This window comes from Ciconia boyciana, chromosome 1, assembly GCF_034638445.1.
Source record: "Ciconia boyciana chromosome 1, ASM3463844v1, whole genome shotgun sequence".
NCBI classification, from domain to species: Eukaryota; Metazoa; Chordata; class Aves; order Ciconiiformes; family Ciconiidae; genus Ciconia; species Ciconia boyciana.
The window spans coordinates 45,327,446-45,345,938 of NC_132934.1; the positions used below are offsets into that span (position 1 = coordinate 45,327,446).

Consider the following 18,493-nt stretch of genomic DNA (forward strand, 5'->3'; position numbering starts at 1 on the left):
GTGAAGAAAACTGAGACAAGGGGAGCACGCTGAAAAGCTTCCTGCTTCCTCCATTTGAAATGAAGTGTTGCTTCCATAGGTAAAACTGACATTTACCTCAGTAGAGGCCAGGATTTTGCCCTTAATTTTAAAGATATGGAAGAAGAAAGCTCTTTTATAGCCCGTAAAGGATCTTTGGTTTGTTCTATCTTTGTACTGAATGCTGCCATCATAAAAATGGGTTGAGTCTACATACTCAGCATTATCCTGCACAGATCAGTTCAATGCTTATTGTATTATGTTGTAGGACATACTCTTATATAAGAACAACTACTACATTATATAAGAATACTGTGTAATTGCTGTAATGAATCATTACATACTTGTTACTTCAGAACCCATGCTGTATTGAACCATTGATAATGCTGTATTTTCTTGATATCTGCAGGTTCCCCTTCATCTTAAAGCATGAGAGCAGATTGTACATATCGGTTTTACTTGCACAGCTATAAATGCTGTGGCTGCCTATAATGTCTAAAAGCATGTATTTGATTATTGAACTATTATGACATTAAATTGTTTTGAAAACAGGTCACAATAGTTCAGATATAGGAACAGTTACTAAGAAGTTCTTTAAAATATTCGTTACTAAGGTAGAATATCACAAAGAAGAGCTGATAATGATACATTCATGTGATTATTTGCTAGGTTTGATGTCATATAACTCCATATCATCTGCATCCTACCAGTACCTAGCTGGTAGGCTTCATAATATCCAATGTCCTGGTAACTAATTTGTATACTGGTGAAAGAACAAACTCACTAGTGTGTGATTAAACTAGTATTTCACAGAATCACAAAAACATATAGGTTGGAAAAGACCTTTAAGATCATCAAGTCCAACCGTAAACCTCACACTTCCAAGACCACCACTAAACCATGTCCCTAAGCACCATGTCTACACGTCTTTTAAATACTTCCAGGGATGACGACTCAGCCACTTCCCTGGGCAGCTGTTCCAATGCTTGATAACCCTTTCAGTGAAGTAAAATTTCCTAATATCCAGTCTAAACCTCCCCTGGCGCAACTTGAGGCCATTTCCTCTTGTCCTATCACTTGTTACCTGGGAGAAGAGACTGACCCCCACCTCACTACAACCTCCTTTCAGGTAGTTGTAGAGAGCAATAAGATCTACCCTCAGCCTCCTTTTCTCCAGGCTAAACAACCCCAGTTCCCTCAGCTGCTCCTCATAGGACTTGTGCTCTAGACCCTTCACCAGCTTCGTTGCCCTTCTCTGGACACGCTCCAGCACCTCAATGTCTCTCTTGTAGTGAGGGGCCCACTAGTATTCGAGGTGCGGCCTCACCAGTGCTGAGTACAGGGGCACGATCACTTCCCTAGTCCTGCTGGCCACACTATTCCTGATACAAGCCAGGATGCCGTCGGCTTTCTTGGCCACCTGGGCACACTGCCGGCTTGTGTTCAGCCGGCTGTCAACTGACACCCCCAGGTCCTTTTCTGCCAGGCAGCTTTCCAGCCACTCTTCCCCAAGTCTGCAGTGTTGCATGGGGTTGTTGTGGCCCAAGTGCAAGACCTTGCAATATGTTAAAAAAGAATCAACTGACTCAAAAACTTGTGAAAAATAAAATATGATCAATAATGTCATATAATCCTTGGCTTCATTTGTAAATTCTCAATGATAACAGATTTAAAACGGTGTTCTGTGAAGAGTTACCGGTGATCATAATATCTATAGCACAGTTCTTAGGAAAAGAAGTCTTGCATGTCAAATCTCACTCTCTATAAGCAACGGATGTGACCAGACTTGAATATCTGCTTGAGGCATTTGTAAATCTAATTCTCCTATTTGACTGTTACATAATGTTTAATGTAATTTGAGTTCAAGAAGGATAAAACATACACCTACATAACTCTCTTATTATTAAGAGAGTTTAACAACCAAACACAGATTAACTGTACCTGTTCCACCAAGCCCCTTAAACTCGTTGTAGGGTTCAGATCTAATCATTGCTCATTCTAGCAATGCACAAAAAACACACTGAAGTCCATAAACAATCATTGTTTGCCTGTAGCCACACTAACCCCTTTATCTACACTGTTCTCAGCACCACCTTAGCCGTGATTTGTGCACAACGAATCCATTCTGCTGCCTCTTGTATGTACACAGAACAGATAAACTGAAAATCTCTTTGTTCTCAAAGTAAATAAGGTGGCATTTAAATCCTCCTGGAGTGGAATATAGCTTCTTGTTCAATCCATTGTACATGGCAAGTAATTGAAACGGTTTTATAAAATCTTTCCTTTCAGTGCCTACTATTATCTGTACATCTGATTACATTTTTAACATACAGCAATTCTCCTTAATCTAACAATGCCATCCTTAAGATGTCCTTCTAAGATCTTCTGTAGATTTCCTTATTTGGACAAAATGTCACTCAGTACAGAAGATGACAAAGGTGCAGAGTTTAATTACAAGTATTTGAAAAGCTCCTTTAGGATATTTACTAAGGAAATCTTTTAAAACAGTGACCTTTGTTGACCATGACAGATGAATCATTTTGAAAGACATCATTGTGTAATACGAATGAGTTGAAGAAAGACAATTAACATATCACAGAATCACAGACTGGTTGAGGTTGGAATGGACCACTGGAGGTCATCTCGTCCAACCACCTTGCTCAAGCAGGGCCACCTAGAGCTGGTTGCCCAGGACAGTATCTAGTTGGTTACTATAGGTTACTAATTTGAAAAAGAGGTGCATATCTATTTTTGTATGTACAGCTATTTCTTTTCAGAGTGTCTAAAGATTACATGGATGTTCAGTAATATTATTTGCTGACAGACTCCATACACAGTCTGATGGTCTAGTGCCTAGGGAAAAGAGTTTCCACAATTCATTAATAATAGAGATTAAATTACAGGTGAAACGTCAATGTTTCAAGATGCAAAGCTGCAGCTGTAAGGTAAATGGTAATGTTTCAGATAATTTTCCCCCACAGCGCTTTCTGCCAAGATTGTCAGTGTCTGTACACTGAACGCTCATCGGGTAAAAGCATGCTGCAGACAGGGGTTTGTTCACACAGCTCTCATTTGTGCTGTGGAGCTAGATGTACTTGCCTTTGTTTTCTCTTTCCTGTGGTGCAGAGAATACAACACTCCAATCAAGAAATACTCCTGAAAGCACAAATATAGATCTCAGACTTTTTCAGCTTCTGCAGGTAGCTCCTCAGACACCATAGTCTGAAGTTATTCTCCCACAATACCCAAAAAATACAAAAAGAGTGAGGGAGGAAAATTACAACTAGAAAATCCAAACATGGAAGTGAATCCTTATACTGTGGCAGCTCTTGCTGGCACAGAGGAATGTACATTTTATTACTTCTCCCAGCAGGAGCTGTAGTGAGTCAGATGCAGCAGGTATTATTATGACGATAGTCCTCACCCCCACGCATTCAGCTGGGAGGCAAAGCAGCTGGTTTAGCATTACTGAAGCACGGGAAGAGGGACTGCCTTACAGGTACTTTAGGAGCTAGCTTCTTAACAAAAATTACTCCATATGGACTCGTAACAAAGCAGCATGTACTGGGATGGCCTATTTAAGTCAATGCGAAGCTCTAGGAGGAGGTCCAGGAATAACAGTGCACTTAGCAGCCTGTTTTATAAAGGTGGCTAGAAGCAGCATTCTGTTTACAACTGGAATGATGCAGCATCTTTTCTGCTCAACTCTCGAAGTTACAATTTAATTAAACAGATTTTGTTCCATTAACTTCTGTAAGATGTATTCAATGCCTCCTCCCCTGATTAAATACTATGTAATTCTAGGTGCAACTGTACCTACAATAATGATGCTCAATTGACTTCAGGACAACTTGGTCTGAACATCAGAAGGGAAGAGGCATGAGGCAGAAATAATTTTACAGCAACCAACAAGTGTTCAAAAAACCCCACAAACAAAACACAAGACAGAGTACATTGCAATTCAGACCTGTGAAGTAGCAGGCCCAGATAGATACATTTCTCTGAGATTTGTAAGTGAGGAAGTAACCTTTCTGAAAATGTTGGGGGTTTCTTAGCACATGAGATAACATACGTAAGAAGTAGTAATCAGCTGTGTTTCCACAGTGCCTGCAGTATGGTAATATATAAAAAGACATAAAACTCTTCCTTCAAGAAGTCACAACCTAAGTAAGTGCCATAGGTAAGCAGGTTAAAGTGTGGAATGAAGAAACAACCTGCACAGGGATTGATAAGCGATGTTTAACACATACATTGGCATCATCCACGTTTTGTTTCTTTAGTTTGTCTGCCATATTTTTTATTGCTTCAATGTAGAAGAGAATTGTGTATCTATTTTTGGAAGAAGTCTTTCAAGGAAGGGAAGACAGGAGTCTGACAGACCGTACAGAGGGGAGAGTTAGCGTGAGAATAACCAGTGCAAGGAAGACATAATTGGTTTCATTGCATTTATGTAGTCATGTCAATGGAACAGTATACATGTGTGCATCCTTGCAGAACTGAGGCTAAGCTATAAAAGAGAAATTGTTATTTACTTACAACTCAGTATGATGCTTGTGCCATCAACTACGCTGAATCCCTGTCTTCCTAATTGCCTTCATATGTTGGAAAGGATGAAGTAAATATTTCTCCCTTCTAAGATGTCAAGTGGAAAGGAATATCTCAATCAGCCTTTTACCATGGTGAGAAGAGCTCATGTCTGTGTGTGTGTGCTTTATGCAGCATAGCTTCTGGCCTCTCTCCTCCCCTCTTCCCAAAATCTGCAGCTGATTCTTAGACCTTCAGCCTCCTTCTGACATAAGAAGTGAGACTCTATAGACCCACATATCATCTCATTTGGTGTGCGTGCACAAGTCCTTGGGGCAGGAGGATGCCTCCTCATGATAGGGAGAAGTTACAGTGCAAAGGTGCACTGGAGAGCTGCTAACCTCCACTGCGGTGCCTGTGAATGCCTTGTTTCTGAGGGTAAACTTCCACCTGCAGCACGAACCAGCTGTCTTTTTTCCCCCTCTGTTTTCATCATTTTTACATCTTCACATTCTGTTTGGCATTTTTTCCTTCCCCACAACCTCTTGCCTGTATTTTCCATTCTTAATCCAATACATTTATGTCTGTGGAGGGGAATGCATTAATTTGTATGCCTGGACAGATCCCTCCAGAGCTGTACTTCAGCACTCAATTCAGATCATACTTCTACCACATCAGTGGGCAAGGATGTTTTAAATGCTACAAAGATCAGGAGGGACTCTGGTCACCTTTAATCTCTTGTACACCATCAACCATGGAATCTCATCTGGTAATTTCTACACCAATCATAATTTTTGCTTGAACTACAAAGTTTTTAGAAAGGTCTGTGAATTTCAAGCCCCCAGCTTGTTTAGGAAATTGGTCAACTGGTTAACAGCATTTTCATTAAAAATGGATTATTTCTAAAGTAAATTTGTAAGCTAAATTTGTCCAATTTCAAGTTATAACTGTTGGATGTAATTGGGTCTTTTTAATCTCTTTTGGTAATCTTTCCTTCTTCTCCATTGGAAGTATTTGTAGGTCTTTGTCTCATTTTGGATATATATGCCCTTTATGATAGGTTTGTCGAGATTTCAAACATTATTTGCTTTTCTAGAAAATAACCCACAAACCAATCTGATCATCCATTTAAGATGACACCTGAGCAGATGAGGACGTAAAAGAAGGAAAACAAGTCAAACACAACCAAAAGCATACTGTACATCATCTTCATTCTGTCCCTGAGAGCAAGCTGACAAAAGGTCTTCTTTTGTCAATATCAAAAGGACAACTTGATGGATGCCTGTGAGTACAGTGAGGTTGAAATGGTTGAAAAGTACCTTTGAGAGGAAGGCATGTGATATATTATAGGGCTTACTGGAAGTACCAAAAAGCCCGTATTACATAAGTTATTTCCTGCAGCTACTGAATTTGGACAACTTGTAGAAAAAGCTGCTTTGTGACAAGTAGTCTGTATTAATGAGCTATTTATATCTGACAGAATGTGGTCATTCAAGGTTGCTGGCATTCTGAATATTTTTACATTATAAGCTTTCATTAGCCTGTGAGCAGTTACATGTTTGCATCAGGAAAACTGTTGGTGTCTATTTTCAAAATCAAACATCTGTATCATTTTCACAATTGTCATAACAATCCCTTTCCATGAAGTAACACTGCACAGATGTTGCCACATGCAGTAGGGATGCTAACCCATGAAAAACCTCAAACCTGTAAATGAAACTCAGGCTCGTTTAACAACCTGAGGAGATGAGACAGTTTTAATTTCAGAACGTGTGGAAGAAATATTATGAATGTTGGCTTTTACATTTTCATAGAGGATATTTTATTTAAGAGTTTCCTTCTTTGGGGGGTGGGGGTTATGGAGGAAACTAGGTCAGTTTTACCAAAGTGAAAAAACCTATCTGAATCTTCATGCATTATTAAGCTGTCCTTAGGCAGTAGGAAAAAACAGCACAGGCCTGAAACATTGTTAAAAATAAATGAAGTATAATCACCGTAAGGGTATAATATTGTAATTTAGGGTGGAATACTTTATGGAGGCTCCAGTTAAAATGCCAAAATATTACTTGCTCCAGCATTTCTTCATTTTTTATGTGGGAAAGGGTGGTGCTCACTCTGCTCTGACAGTATGTGTGTTGCTGTCTGAAAGCTGAACCAAGTTTTGGTCCCTGAGTTCTTGCCATATGAGGCTGCGCCTGTCCAAGAAACAACCCAACAGGGGTTACAGGCTGGGGCCAGAATCTCCTTCCTTCCTTCTGCACGAGCAGAAGAACATAGCAGATGTACCAGGAAATGCATGCTGTCACATCCTCTGCACATATTGGATGAGTCAGTTGAAACACTCCTGGTGTTGCTGTTAGGACACACAAGACCTCTGTGTGCCCTCTTCTTCCCTCCAATGTCGATTCTGTCTGGAAACATCATTCTGACACTGTAAAGTGAATAGGAAGTTGCTTGTCACCCTCTTAAGAATAATGAAAAATAGACTTTTATTTGCAAATAAAAATTGCTTATATGAGAGGCAATAAAAATATGACTGGGTCATTTAGTTTATTTCATCTCCCTTATACACTGTTCTATACTCTGCTGTAAGTCAATGGCAACTGTGATCTGGTGTCTTTGGAGACATTATAGGTGTCTCAGAAATTGTATGCTTTGCAGTCACTGAACTTCAGCAAAATACTGTCCTGAAAGTCTTGTTTGCTACTTCTACTGCAATATACTGGGATCAAAATAAATAGCAACATGTGTGATTAGTTAATTCCCGTAAGACCACTTGGAATTCATAGCTCATAATTTAAAACTCTCTCTTAGACCTCACTGCCAGTTACTTTTGAGTTCAAAAATATGCCAAGCATTAAAAAACACTAATTTCCTCCACTTTATCAGTAAGCCTGTATATATGCTGTTGGGGCTGCCATAGGCAAGAGCCATTTTCCAAACATTAACAGAATTGTCAAAACCTTTGGCAGCACCTGGATGAAACACGACATAACCTGAGCCTGTCATGCAAGTTCATCTCAAGTGTTCCTATTGAGCTGAGAAGGCAGGGAGAAGGAAGGAAACTGCTGATGTTTCTTGTTTTAAATACCAACAAAAAATGTAGCTAAAATGGAGTTTTAAAACAGTTTTACAATTTCTTTTCTTTTCTGAAGGCACAATTAAAAACTCCTGAGCAGTGTTTCTCAGGAGTCTCATCAGTGGCATCAGTTAAGCAGAAGCAGGGCGGTACTGAGGCTCCATCAAGGCAGAAACAGTGGTGCAGTGGCTTCCAACAACCTGTCAGCATAAACATTCCTCAGTAGTTCACCTTGCTGCTGATTTCTCTCAAGAGGAAGAAGCAGGTTTGAGATGAATAGCAGATGAATAGCAGAGGCTATTCTGTTTACTCTTAAGAGTTTTATGTAATCAAATATGATACTGCAACAATAAACTAAAATTATAATGGGAGGAAAACAAAAAAGATGCTGAGATGCATCACCCATGTTCCACTGGAGTCACCTTCTGCAACACACGCAACTGCAGCCATGCGCAGAACTAAGAACATCACCTGAGCACCACTCACCAGAGAGTTTTAGTAAATATGGTACAGCAATCCAGATAAACTGGAACATGAACAAGAGATGTCATTGCTTTGATTCTATACATTGCAGGACTCTTGCAGCACTAAAATATTTATCTTTTGTGAAAGGCACAACTGTGCAAGCAGAGCACAAATATGAGTAGATATATAGCCATCAGCTGACTCTGAAAATTGATCTTTAATCAAAAACAATGGGAGAAAGCACTGATTAAAGACCAGTGATACAGTCTGGCCCCAGACTCTGGGGTACTACATCTGTGAAATCAATGTATTTAGCTTTAGGCAGCTAAAAAAAAGTGACAACAGCAGCTGTTTTAAATCTCCTGCAGTGAAGTCATGGAAGTTGTAGGGACTTAGTAATTGCACAGAGGCTTAACAATGCCTTCTCTCAGATAATGCTTGGGCAGCTTAGTAAATTCATATAATTGCCATTAATGAAGGCCATCTGCTGAGTGACAAGGTAATCATTCCAAAAGTTCTCATTCATGCCATCCAGGGCTTGCAAGCAACAGAGTAATGCTTCCATCATTTATGGTAAAGTGGCAAATGAAACTTCATTGTATTTCAAAATTTGCATAATTTCTGGTTACGTTCACTCTAAAAAATAGCACATATTTGAACACAGTAGGGTAATTTAAAAAAAAATTTTCCGTGTTTACTACTAACTTAAGCTTTTTGCTGAACTCTCCAAATGCCTAATACAGCATGGTGGCAAGACAAAAAGCAGGCAGCCCATCTTTTGAAATATGATTTTTTTTCTGCCCTAATTTACATACGTTACAAATCCTTCTCTCAACTCATCATTATAGATACAGTACTTGTAACCAGGAGAGGGAAAGTAAAACTCTGTAAAACATGAAAACATTACTTTGCCATACTGTCACCTTTGAATGAAGCTAAGTAATGCCCTTTCCAAACAGTGATGGAGGTACTCACTTAGTGGAAATTTTTATCATTATTTTATGTCGCTTTTCATTGCTGGGACACTGGTAATGGAAAAGGGATGGAAAGGTACAGTAAAAGATTCTTGCAAATGCTACACAGCCCCAGAATTCAGGTAAGCTGGACTGGTTCAGCTGACATCATAATCCACCCCAGTATCTAAAAAAAGATAAAATGCTGAAACTTTACAATTAGCATCCAGGAATGCAAATTTTAATTAAAAGGTACAAATCAATCCATGCATAAGCATGTGAAAATCTGACTGAATTTGGTCAATTTGCACAATTTCATATTTGCTACTGCATGAGTGCTACTGCTAAATTAATGGTGCAGTAATTCTGAGTAAACTACCTGGAATACTAGAACAAGGTCTAACAAGGTATCAGATTAGCCTAAGGAGAACTTTGCTTCCCAGTCAGTCTAATGGGACATCATGCTAATATAACCATACTGCTTTTATGACCTGAATTACAAATATGAGCTGATAAATCTCGCTCGCTTTACTCATATGAGTTGTCCTATTGCCCTTTAGTTTACTAATTGCCTTATTAGGAAGTCCAACATACCACTTTTGCTTAATCCTGACCAACACCTCCATTTGCATGGGTAAATGTGACAGTAGGGGCTTTAGATGACTTTAGATGTCAGGCTTCCTACTGAGCCTTAATCACAGCTCTGTGCTGTGAATTAGAGCAGTAAGTCTTCTCGATACATAATATATTTTTTTTTCCAAAGTTGCATCTTATAATTTAAAAACTTCAAAAGCTGGGCTTGCCCTGTGGAGATGAGAGACTGGCTGGAATTGTATTTCTCATCCTGTAACAAATATTCAGCTCCCAGTGAAAAGAAAGAGTAATGCAGGGCAGGATTTGAACCTTGTGGCTGCCCTTGGTGCCAATCAAGAGAGTTTGGCCTGGTGAACTTCTATTGTTACAGGGAATGGGATTCATCAGGCAGAAAACAGTGGAACTCTGCTTTCAGGGGCTAGGTCTGGAAGGTGGAGGAACAGCATTATATTGCAAACGAAACAAACAAATCTTGAGATTCTTAAAACACAACGAAACCAGGACTTTAAATGACTCCTACATTAAAATCCTAAATGAATGATTTTAATAAAAGAATTAATGAGAAGTTTCACCTGAGTCCAGCTAATATCCAGATTGTTGTATTTAGTACAGCCCTTTAAAATGGAGTACACGACCATACTGGGATATCTGAAGTGAACAGCTAAGGGTTCCAGCCAGCCTCCTGCTGTCACACACTGCATCACAGTAAAGTAATGTGCACAGTATCACCAGACTCAGCTTTCACCAGCCAGTGGCCTTCTTCTGGTTCCCTAATATTTGCAAAGACATATATCAGGTTAAAAAGAAAAAGCGCAGGTAGGCAGCTTGAGGAAATGACCGAATAACACATTGCATATCAGCAGCACTGGGATTCCAGGCATTCAGATTGCTAAGGCACGACAATGAAAATTATTAATTAAAGGAAATCATTCCAATATACCAACTAGGTTTGTAGAACTATCCTAACTAGCATATAGTGAAACTATGTTTTTATTATAGAACATAATCAAATGTATCTCTAAAGTAACTGGGGGGCATCCAGACCTCATCAGAAATGGGTCAATGTTCTGCCACTGCCATTTTTTTGCCTGTAAGTCACTAGTGGTCTTTAAATGTCCAGGATGATCTTGTCCACAAGATAATTTTATAGTAAGTTTAAAAGTTTTAAACTACTGAAGTAGAAACTGAACTTTCTGCAAAGACAACATGCTGTTCCACAGACTAATTTAATACAAAACACACAACAGTAGAGTTTTTTGTGTTGACTGCTCCTCCTTGTGTCAGTGACCCAGTCCTGCAAAAGTGCTCTTCTGCAATGACCTGATATTTTGGTGGGAGTCATAAGATAACAGAATGAAATAATGGTTATTTTTGTGTGTCTGGCTGCCACACCATTTTTATAAAGACTTTCTGATCTGATTACTTTTGGTATTTATAAATGTTTCACCATATGTATTTACCAGTCAGATTTTCTTTTAAATAATATCCATACAGAAAAACATTAGATTTAATTTTGAAAGGGAAAATGCAGTAGCAAAGGAAGGCTGGGAAGAAAGTGAGATATACTTGAATTTTACATATTTAACAGACAGAAATAGAAACTTGAGAATCAACCTGAAGGAAAACCGCTCATCAGGAGATGCATAGGTTTATCAAGCTGTATCGTTACTCTCCTGGCACTTCAGTACCTATTACCAGATGTTAACAGTAAATGAAATTCCCATAATCTGCTAAGGTATGCCACATTTTCTTGTTGATGATACACTGTGTTTTGCTCAACTGTTTATTCTATCTTCTGTGTCTACAGCTCTTTAAGGTTTCTTGCCAGACAGGAAGTTCACCTTACCTTACAGTTTTCATAACTTCCTTTTTCCTGACTAACAACAATTAAAGTCACTTTATTAATTCAGGTTGCCTAGTTTTATGCTGCACGTGAATATACCTTCTCAGTAGTTCAATTATGCATTCACTTTCACAGCCTTGCCCTTCATCTATTCCAGTAACCCCCCTGGAATCAGAAGACTATAACATAGCAACAGCTTTTAATAAACAGCAAAAACACACAGAAGGGTAAAGGACTTAATGGTATAATGGACAAGATTCATGCACCTTTTGCCAGGTGACAAGGCTATAGAAGGCTAATTAATCTTCATGTAGCCAGGAAGCTTTTGAAACGAGTAATTCTGAAATACAATTAATTTTTTTTTTTTTTCAAAACTCAATTTTAATGTGTTCAGACTTCAATTAACTTGTTTTTTGGTCTAGGGGTGTTCAGGTGAAAAGAAAATACTGAGGCCATTACATACTTCAATTATTTCCATTATTTTCAGAGCTAATACGTATTCTTGCCTAGTGCCAGACAGAATATTTCAGTTGGTGGTACTTATATTTAGCTAAGTGAGAACCATTAATCACTGTTTCCTGACATAGCATCCTAGAAAAATGCCAAAGTACTTCTATTTAAATTTCATTCTCTCAGTCACTTTAAAAAGATTTTATTTCTATGGGATATTAGTTTGGGGATTTGAACTGGTGGGTTGATTGACTAAATAAGTTCCCATAAATACAATTCATTACAGCCATTTAATAGATTCCTACACATTAGATTGGAATGTATGTAATCTAATAAAATATCTCATACTTTTAAAGGCTAATTGATCATAAAAGTGACCTCCTGCTTCTGTAGTTAAAGAATTCCTACTTGTGGAAGGGACAAGTCACATTCAATCAATACTCTGTGGACTACATCTTATCTTTGATGCTTTCACCTGCATTCAGCCCAATACTGAGTTTCTCTGGGACATAATTTAACAATCAAACTCACTGGATAGTTAAGTGTCCATAATTTCTTAGACTGGAAAATAAAATGTTTATTTTCCAAAGCTCCTCCATTATGGAGTTTATAGGACTACAGGAGTCAGCCTTAACCTCTTTTACTAGATTTTTTGATGAAAGTTAAGTTAGGTGCAGATCTTGCATTATACAATGAACACACTACACTGCAGATCTGAACCTCTGCATATATATAATAAGCAGCCTCTTCTAGAATTTGCATACTAATACAAAGCCTGCCACTGCTCCTCATCCCATTTCGATTACTCCTACCTACTGCTCACACCCAGTCTGATTCACTGCGTTCTCCAGGAAGGATCCTGTGTTCCAAACAACTCCCACTTTTCTCATTACTTCCAACTGACTGTCATGCCTTCTCTTGTAAGGTCAACAACTTTTCTCCTCTAGTCTATGTAGGTGCTAATAGAGGGAATTAAAAGCTAGTCACCACACTCTCATGTCTTGCACTCAGGATAAGAGAAGATAAACAATGGGAGGGAGCATTTGCAAGGAGATTTCTGTCTAACCTCAGCTATCTCAAGCTCAAATACGCTCTGAAAAGACTGTGCTGTTCAATAAAGTAGCTATCAGTCTTTCATAAACTCCAGTGTACATGAAGGACATGAAAGAAGGGCATCCCTGATTAATGGCAAGACCCAGCTCAGATATCCTCCAAGCCCTTGCTGCAGTGCTTGGAGATGTCTAACAATGTAACATGGCCAAAATATTCCATGCTTGTCTTACTAGTGTTTTTAAAAAACGGAAGAAATTATTTTGTGCAGTTTTCCAACAACTCTTCAACTGGTGGAAAAAAATATTATATATTAAATTATATAAAATATATAAAAAATATAATATTATATATTAAATATGTAAAACAAAATAAATGTTTTTGTTTATGAAGTTGGTAGAACTGATCTAACTGCTCATTCATCGTCACTCAATTGTGTAACAACTAGCTCCAGGCTTCTTAGAATGACTATTATTTGGTTGTAAGAATCTAACAGTAATTAGATAGTCTGTCATGTGCAGGTTGTCTTTACACAACACTCTATAAAGACCTTTTGTGCCACTGAGATGATTTTGTCAAAATCTGCTTTCAGTTCACTGAACTGAGAGTGCATTTGTCTAAGCCATTTTCCTACTTCCGAGGCTCTGTACCTGTTTCAACAAGCTTTGTGTTTGCTTCTGCTGAGACTGTTTTCCAGAGATGAATATAAATTTGGTAAGAATTCACTGATGATGCTGCAAAGACTGAAAGTTGCCTTTAACATTTGGAGTACCAGGCTCTGCTGTCTGAAAAAAAACAACAACCAACCCCACAACTTTTCAATGTTCTGTGGTCAATTAAAGAAGCATTTAGTTGGTTAAATGAAAGGACTAGTCAGAGTATCAGCTTTTCATGGTACATAGTGCCATTATTTATTGTCATGGAACACTATTCCCTTTAAAAAACCTTGAAAACTGCCATTTAATTAAGTGGAAACCTCTCTCTGTTTCTCGCATTGAAGAATATATTCCATAAAACAAAGAGTGTGTTGCATTTTCCTTATTAAACTAATGTCTGTTCCTCTCTTTCTTCCTTCCAGACACCCAGCAGTCCACTCAATCAATGCGCTGCTGTTGCCTAGTTATCAGGAGTTCAATCCTGCTACCGTCGAGGGAACATTAGATTCCCCATTGATTTCAGTGAGGAAGGATTAGTTCCAGGCAGTAGACAGATAAACTGAAACTGAAGTTCTGACAGATTTTCTGCTGAAAAGATGTTGCCTTCATTAGGGCATTTAGAGCTGCTTCTGTCTGGCAGGCTAACAGAACTCAGTTTAGTAGGTAAGAAGTCTGACACAATGTATTAACTCACGGTTTCTGTCTAAGAAACTTCTAACAGAAGTATTTGTAATTTAACTGCTTTAAAGATACTGCTTGTATGCATGTAGGAAGTTTCTTCTCTAGCTTGACTAGAAGAAAACAATCATCATTTATCTACTGTTGGGCAGAGCTTAGGAAGGTCCCTGACCATGGCTGGCAGGGTAATGATCACAGTTCTTAGCAATCTGACAAGGATTTCTGACACGTGGAGCAAGGCCCACTGGGACCCGACCACTGACTTCAACAGCAAGATTCCTGTTGGCTTCAGTTAACTTCAGTACTTGCACCGTTTGTCTCTCACAGCATTCTGATTTTATCAGCACATCCCTATCACACACAGCTCAAAGGAGAGGCATTTAAGCTTGCACTGACCTAACTTGGCATGTCCCCATATCCCAGCACAGTGCTGTACAGGTTAGCGCAGACCCTGAAACAGCATGAGCAGAATACTAAAGTACTAATTAATCACACTTTCTCCTTAGCAAGGCTAATTGCCTCAGGCTTGATGCCTTGCTGACACAACTGTTCTGTGTCTGCTTTTCAGTAACTTCAGCATTCTGTATGGTAGCAGGCAGCTACAGACACCTCTCACATCCATCATCCTTTATACACGGTACTCCTGCTTCTCCAGCACTGAAAGGCAAATATACTTTTCTTTTCAGGAGAGGGATGTTATTCTGAGAAATAACTAAAAATCTCAATTTCATACCTCTCTGATAGCTGTACAAAACTCACTCTGCAGCACCTTCTTTAGGGATTGTAGCTTGTGTACTGGTACTTCTCCAGATTCTTGAAGTTTCTCCAGTAACTCAATTGCTCTTGCAACATCTGAGTGGGGAAAAAAAAGGAATACAGATCAGTATAAACAGTGACTAGTAAGTGACTAAAAGGGGAACACTGATGGTTATTTTAAATTTAAAATCAGCTTTACCAACACATACTGTATTAATCTTGTGTTATACCAGCCTCAGCTAGGCAACAACACTGCTGTTCAGAGATCCAAATCCCAAAGTATGGACAAACTGCGCCTGTACACGTGCAACATACACACACAGAGGTTCAGTCTTAGTTGCAAACATTCTTTGGAACAAAGCTACCAGTTCAAAGCGGCTAATCCATATTAGCAGACCTAAAATATTTCTTACTTTCTGCATAAGAGAAAGTAGCACAGGAACAGTATGGGGCCTATTTCAGAAAGCCTGAAAGAACGAAGCTGAGTCCTTATGTAAGTACCCTCAGGATGACAACACCTAAGAAAAATATTTTATCTTCTCATAAATCTAAATCTAAATATCAACAGATAAAGAAAGTCTTCTAGAGACAAGTAAAGTCTGCTAGGGAAGAATGGGAAGTCTGATAGAGAAGAGTAAATGTGTAAGCCTCTTGTCTAGGTCTCCAAAGACCTGATCTGCCACACGAAACCTGTATGACCCACAGAAATACATGGAATAATATTTTTGGTGGCCTGAATGCTCCTTAAGCACCTGTGTGTTATCAAGGGAAAGATCAAAGTGTCTCTGAAGAGACATCCAAAGGGCTTAAGTGAGTAGCCATTTTGAGTGGTGAGCGGGAATCTGTTCCAGTTGAACACAGTCCATACATACTCTCACTCGCACAATATTTTTCCTCTTTAATAACTAGTTCCTAATTTACACAGTTATTACTAAGACACATACAAAAAAGACCCAACCCATGAGATGCCCAATGATCCTTTATGGCTGGGGACACAGAAGCACAAGAAAATAGTGGCTGGTCTCATGGAGGCTAGCCTAGTCAAGCAAGGGACACACTGACTTGCACACAGGAGTGAAATAAGTGATATACATCCCGGCCAGTCTTCAGGATGGTACAGCTTAACAGAGGGTTTTCTCCTGCTGTGTCATTTAATGCTATCTTTCAGCTCTTATAAATTTGTTCATTGAACATGGCAATGCTGTTGTCTTGACTGTGTGGCCATTCTCACATCTTCTAGTGTCTTTTGCATAGCTACCAGAGCCACTACTGGTCAGTTACACCACTCTACTAAAAATAGGTCTGTATCTTAGTGATGAAATGAATGCATAGTACTAAATGATAAAGTAATATTTGAGGCATTTTAATTCTGTGCTTTCACTACACTAAAAAGAAACAAACACCCTCCCCCCAACCACACAATTCCAAAATGACTACAATGGCTAGAAGCAACCTTATATAATTCTCCTTTCCGATGACAAAGATTGTACTGTTTGTGACTGGGAGATTATGCCAATTGAAACAGTTCTTACTATCCTTGGCTTGTAGCTGAGCTATACTGACCAGATGTCTTATACAAAAAAGACATGAGAATTTTTCTGGAAATAGAAAAGAGATGACAATAGATGAGCTGCAATAGGAATAAAATCATAATCATATATTTGCATTTGTAAGAAAATAATTATTATCCAGTGGCATCAGTGTTAGGAAAAGAGAAGATGACACCTCAAAGAATTTACAATTTAATTAAGAGAGTTCAGCATGATAGGTTGTGCCATAGTAGATTAACACCCAAACAATTCTCAGGCTTTTTTATATGCATCTGTCAAAAGACAGCTCTAAGTAGGAGAGGAAACATGGCAGAAAGCACGCAGTGTTTCTTTCAGAAGGATATTTCGACTTACTGGGCTGTAGTTTGCATCGCAGAGCAGTCTTGGAGCTCATGAACTTTCAGATGAAACTGACCCTAATCCCGTGTTCAAAGACTACACCTGTGCTTTTGCTCCAAGCAGTGCTTCAACTGCTAATGGGCATCCAGTCCATGTTACTGGATCATAGCTAGTCTGAAAAAACCTCTCTGCACAATGCACACAATGCGGGTGTGAGGTCCTCAGCACCACCTCTTTTGCTTTGCTGATCTGTTTCTCCACTCCACACTATCTGCTGGTAGAGATGTAGCCAATATCATTCCAAAGGGACCATCTGAGAGACAGAGACCTTGGTGTGATGGGAAAGAGAAGATCTGGATTAATGAAGCAGGTTTGTGAGCTGCATGCACAGACAGCAGTTGAAGCTGTATTTGCAAATAAAGAGAAGAAATGATGTGGAGCTGTACCAAGAAAGATCCCTCTAAAGCACTTACTGAACTGATGATCAGAAAGCTAAGAGGAGATATGGGAAATAAGGCAGCCATGGAAACCAAGAAAAAATGAGATTCTAGAAAGAAGAATGTGACTGATGGCAGCTAATACATCAAAGTGGATGGTTTTGAGATTTAAGAAGAGGTAAGTACACTCTTTAGCAAGAACCATTTCAATGGAGTACAAAAGAACGGCAATGCATTAAATAAAATATGATGCAACAGACAAACATGATATTTAATGTTCTCAGTAATAGTAATGTCACAATGATTTTCTAACAAAACTATCGAATCATTTACCTTGGAATTTTTCTTTTAAAGTATGTATCTGCTACCCAAGACTTGCAGTTAGCTAAATACTAAACTCATACTCCCCAGTTATTAGTACCAGTTGGCGCAAACTGGTATGTCAGACAGCACAAAGCAATTAGACAATTTATTCTGAAGAAGCTGCAACAGCCTACCATAATAGATCAGATAAGGCCTCTGAAATTCATGTGACACACAACAGGTATTGAGATATTCTAAATCAAACTGGGGTCTTTTACAGTGCCAGTTCAGGTAAGTTTCGAACTGTCTTTCTCTCTCACCAGCTATACTTGTAGAAGGTCAGCGCCACAGATGATGGATTGGTTGCTATTTTGCAGCTGCTTAGAAGCTTCATCACCACAACTGAAAATTCTGTGAATCACCCCACATTAGCTCTGGTCCCGAACTAAATGATATTAAATGAAAAATTTGTACTGATTGAGAAATCTGTTCTGATCCAGAAGGAAACATAAATAGCTTTAGGTACCTTAATCAATCTAAAAGAGTTAAGTACAGGTCTACACATTTCCCTAGGGCATGGACCAGACTCTAGATGATAATTAATCACTTCTAAAGTGATGAGTGTTACAATACAAATGATAAATTCATATTCTGGTTGAAAAGTTTGGCATGGGTGTTTAGTATGTAGTCTCATAGGCAAAACTGGGCACTAAGTTGTCATTTGCCTATACTAGATTACTTAACTTTGTAATTAAGAACTGGTTGGGGGTAACAAAAAGCAGAATATCCCAAGAGCAT

General features: G+C 38.8%; 1 protein-coding gene across 2 annotated transcripts in view; it reads right to left on the reverse strand.

The window, feature by feature from the left end:
- Window positions 1-18,493, reverse strand: part of LIN7A (lin-7 homolog A, crumbs cell polarity complex component) — a 49,293-nt gene that overhangs the window by 14,087 nt on the left and 16,713 nt on the right. The window contains exons 2-3 of one of the 2 annotated variants that reach the window (XM_072864399.1): window positions 15,044-15,162; window positions 3,118-3,174 (exon numbers count right to left, since the gene is read on the reverse strand). In XM_072864399.1, the coding sequence (XP_072720500.1) occupies window positions 3,118-3,174; window positions 15,044-15,162 (176 nt within the window). The remainder of the gene's footprint in view (window positions 1-3,117; window positions 3,175-15,043; window positions 15,163-18,493) is intronic. The other variant, XM_072864406.1, reaches the window with a different exon arrangement.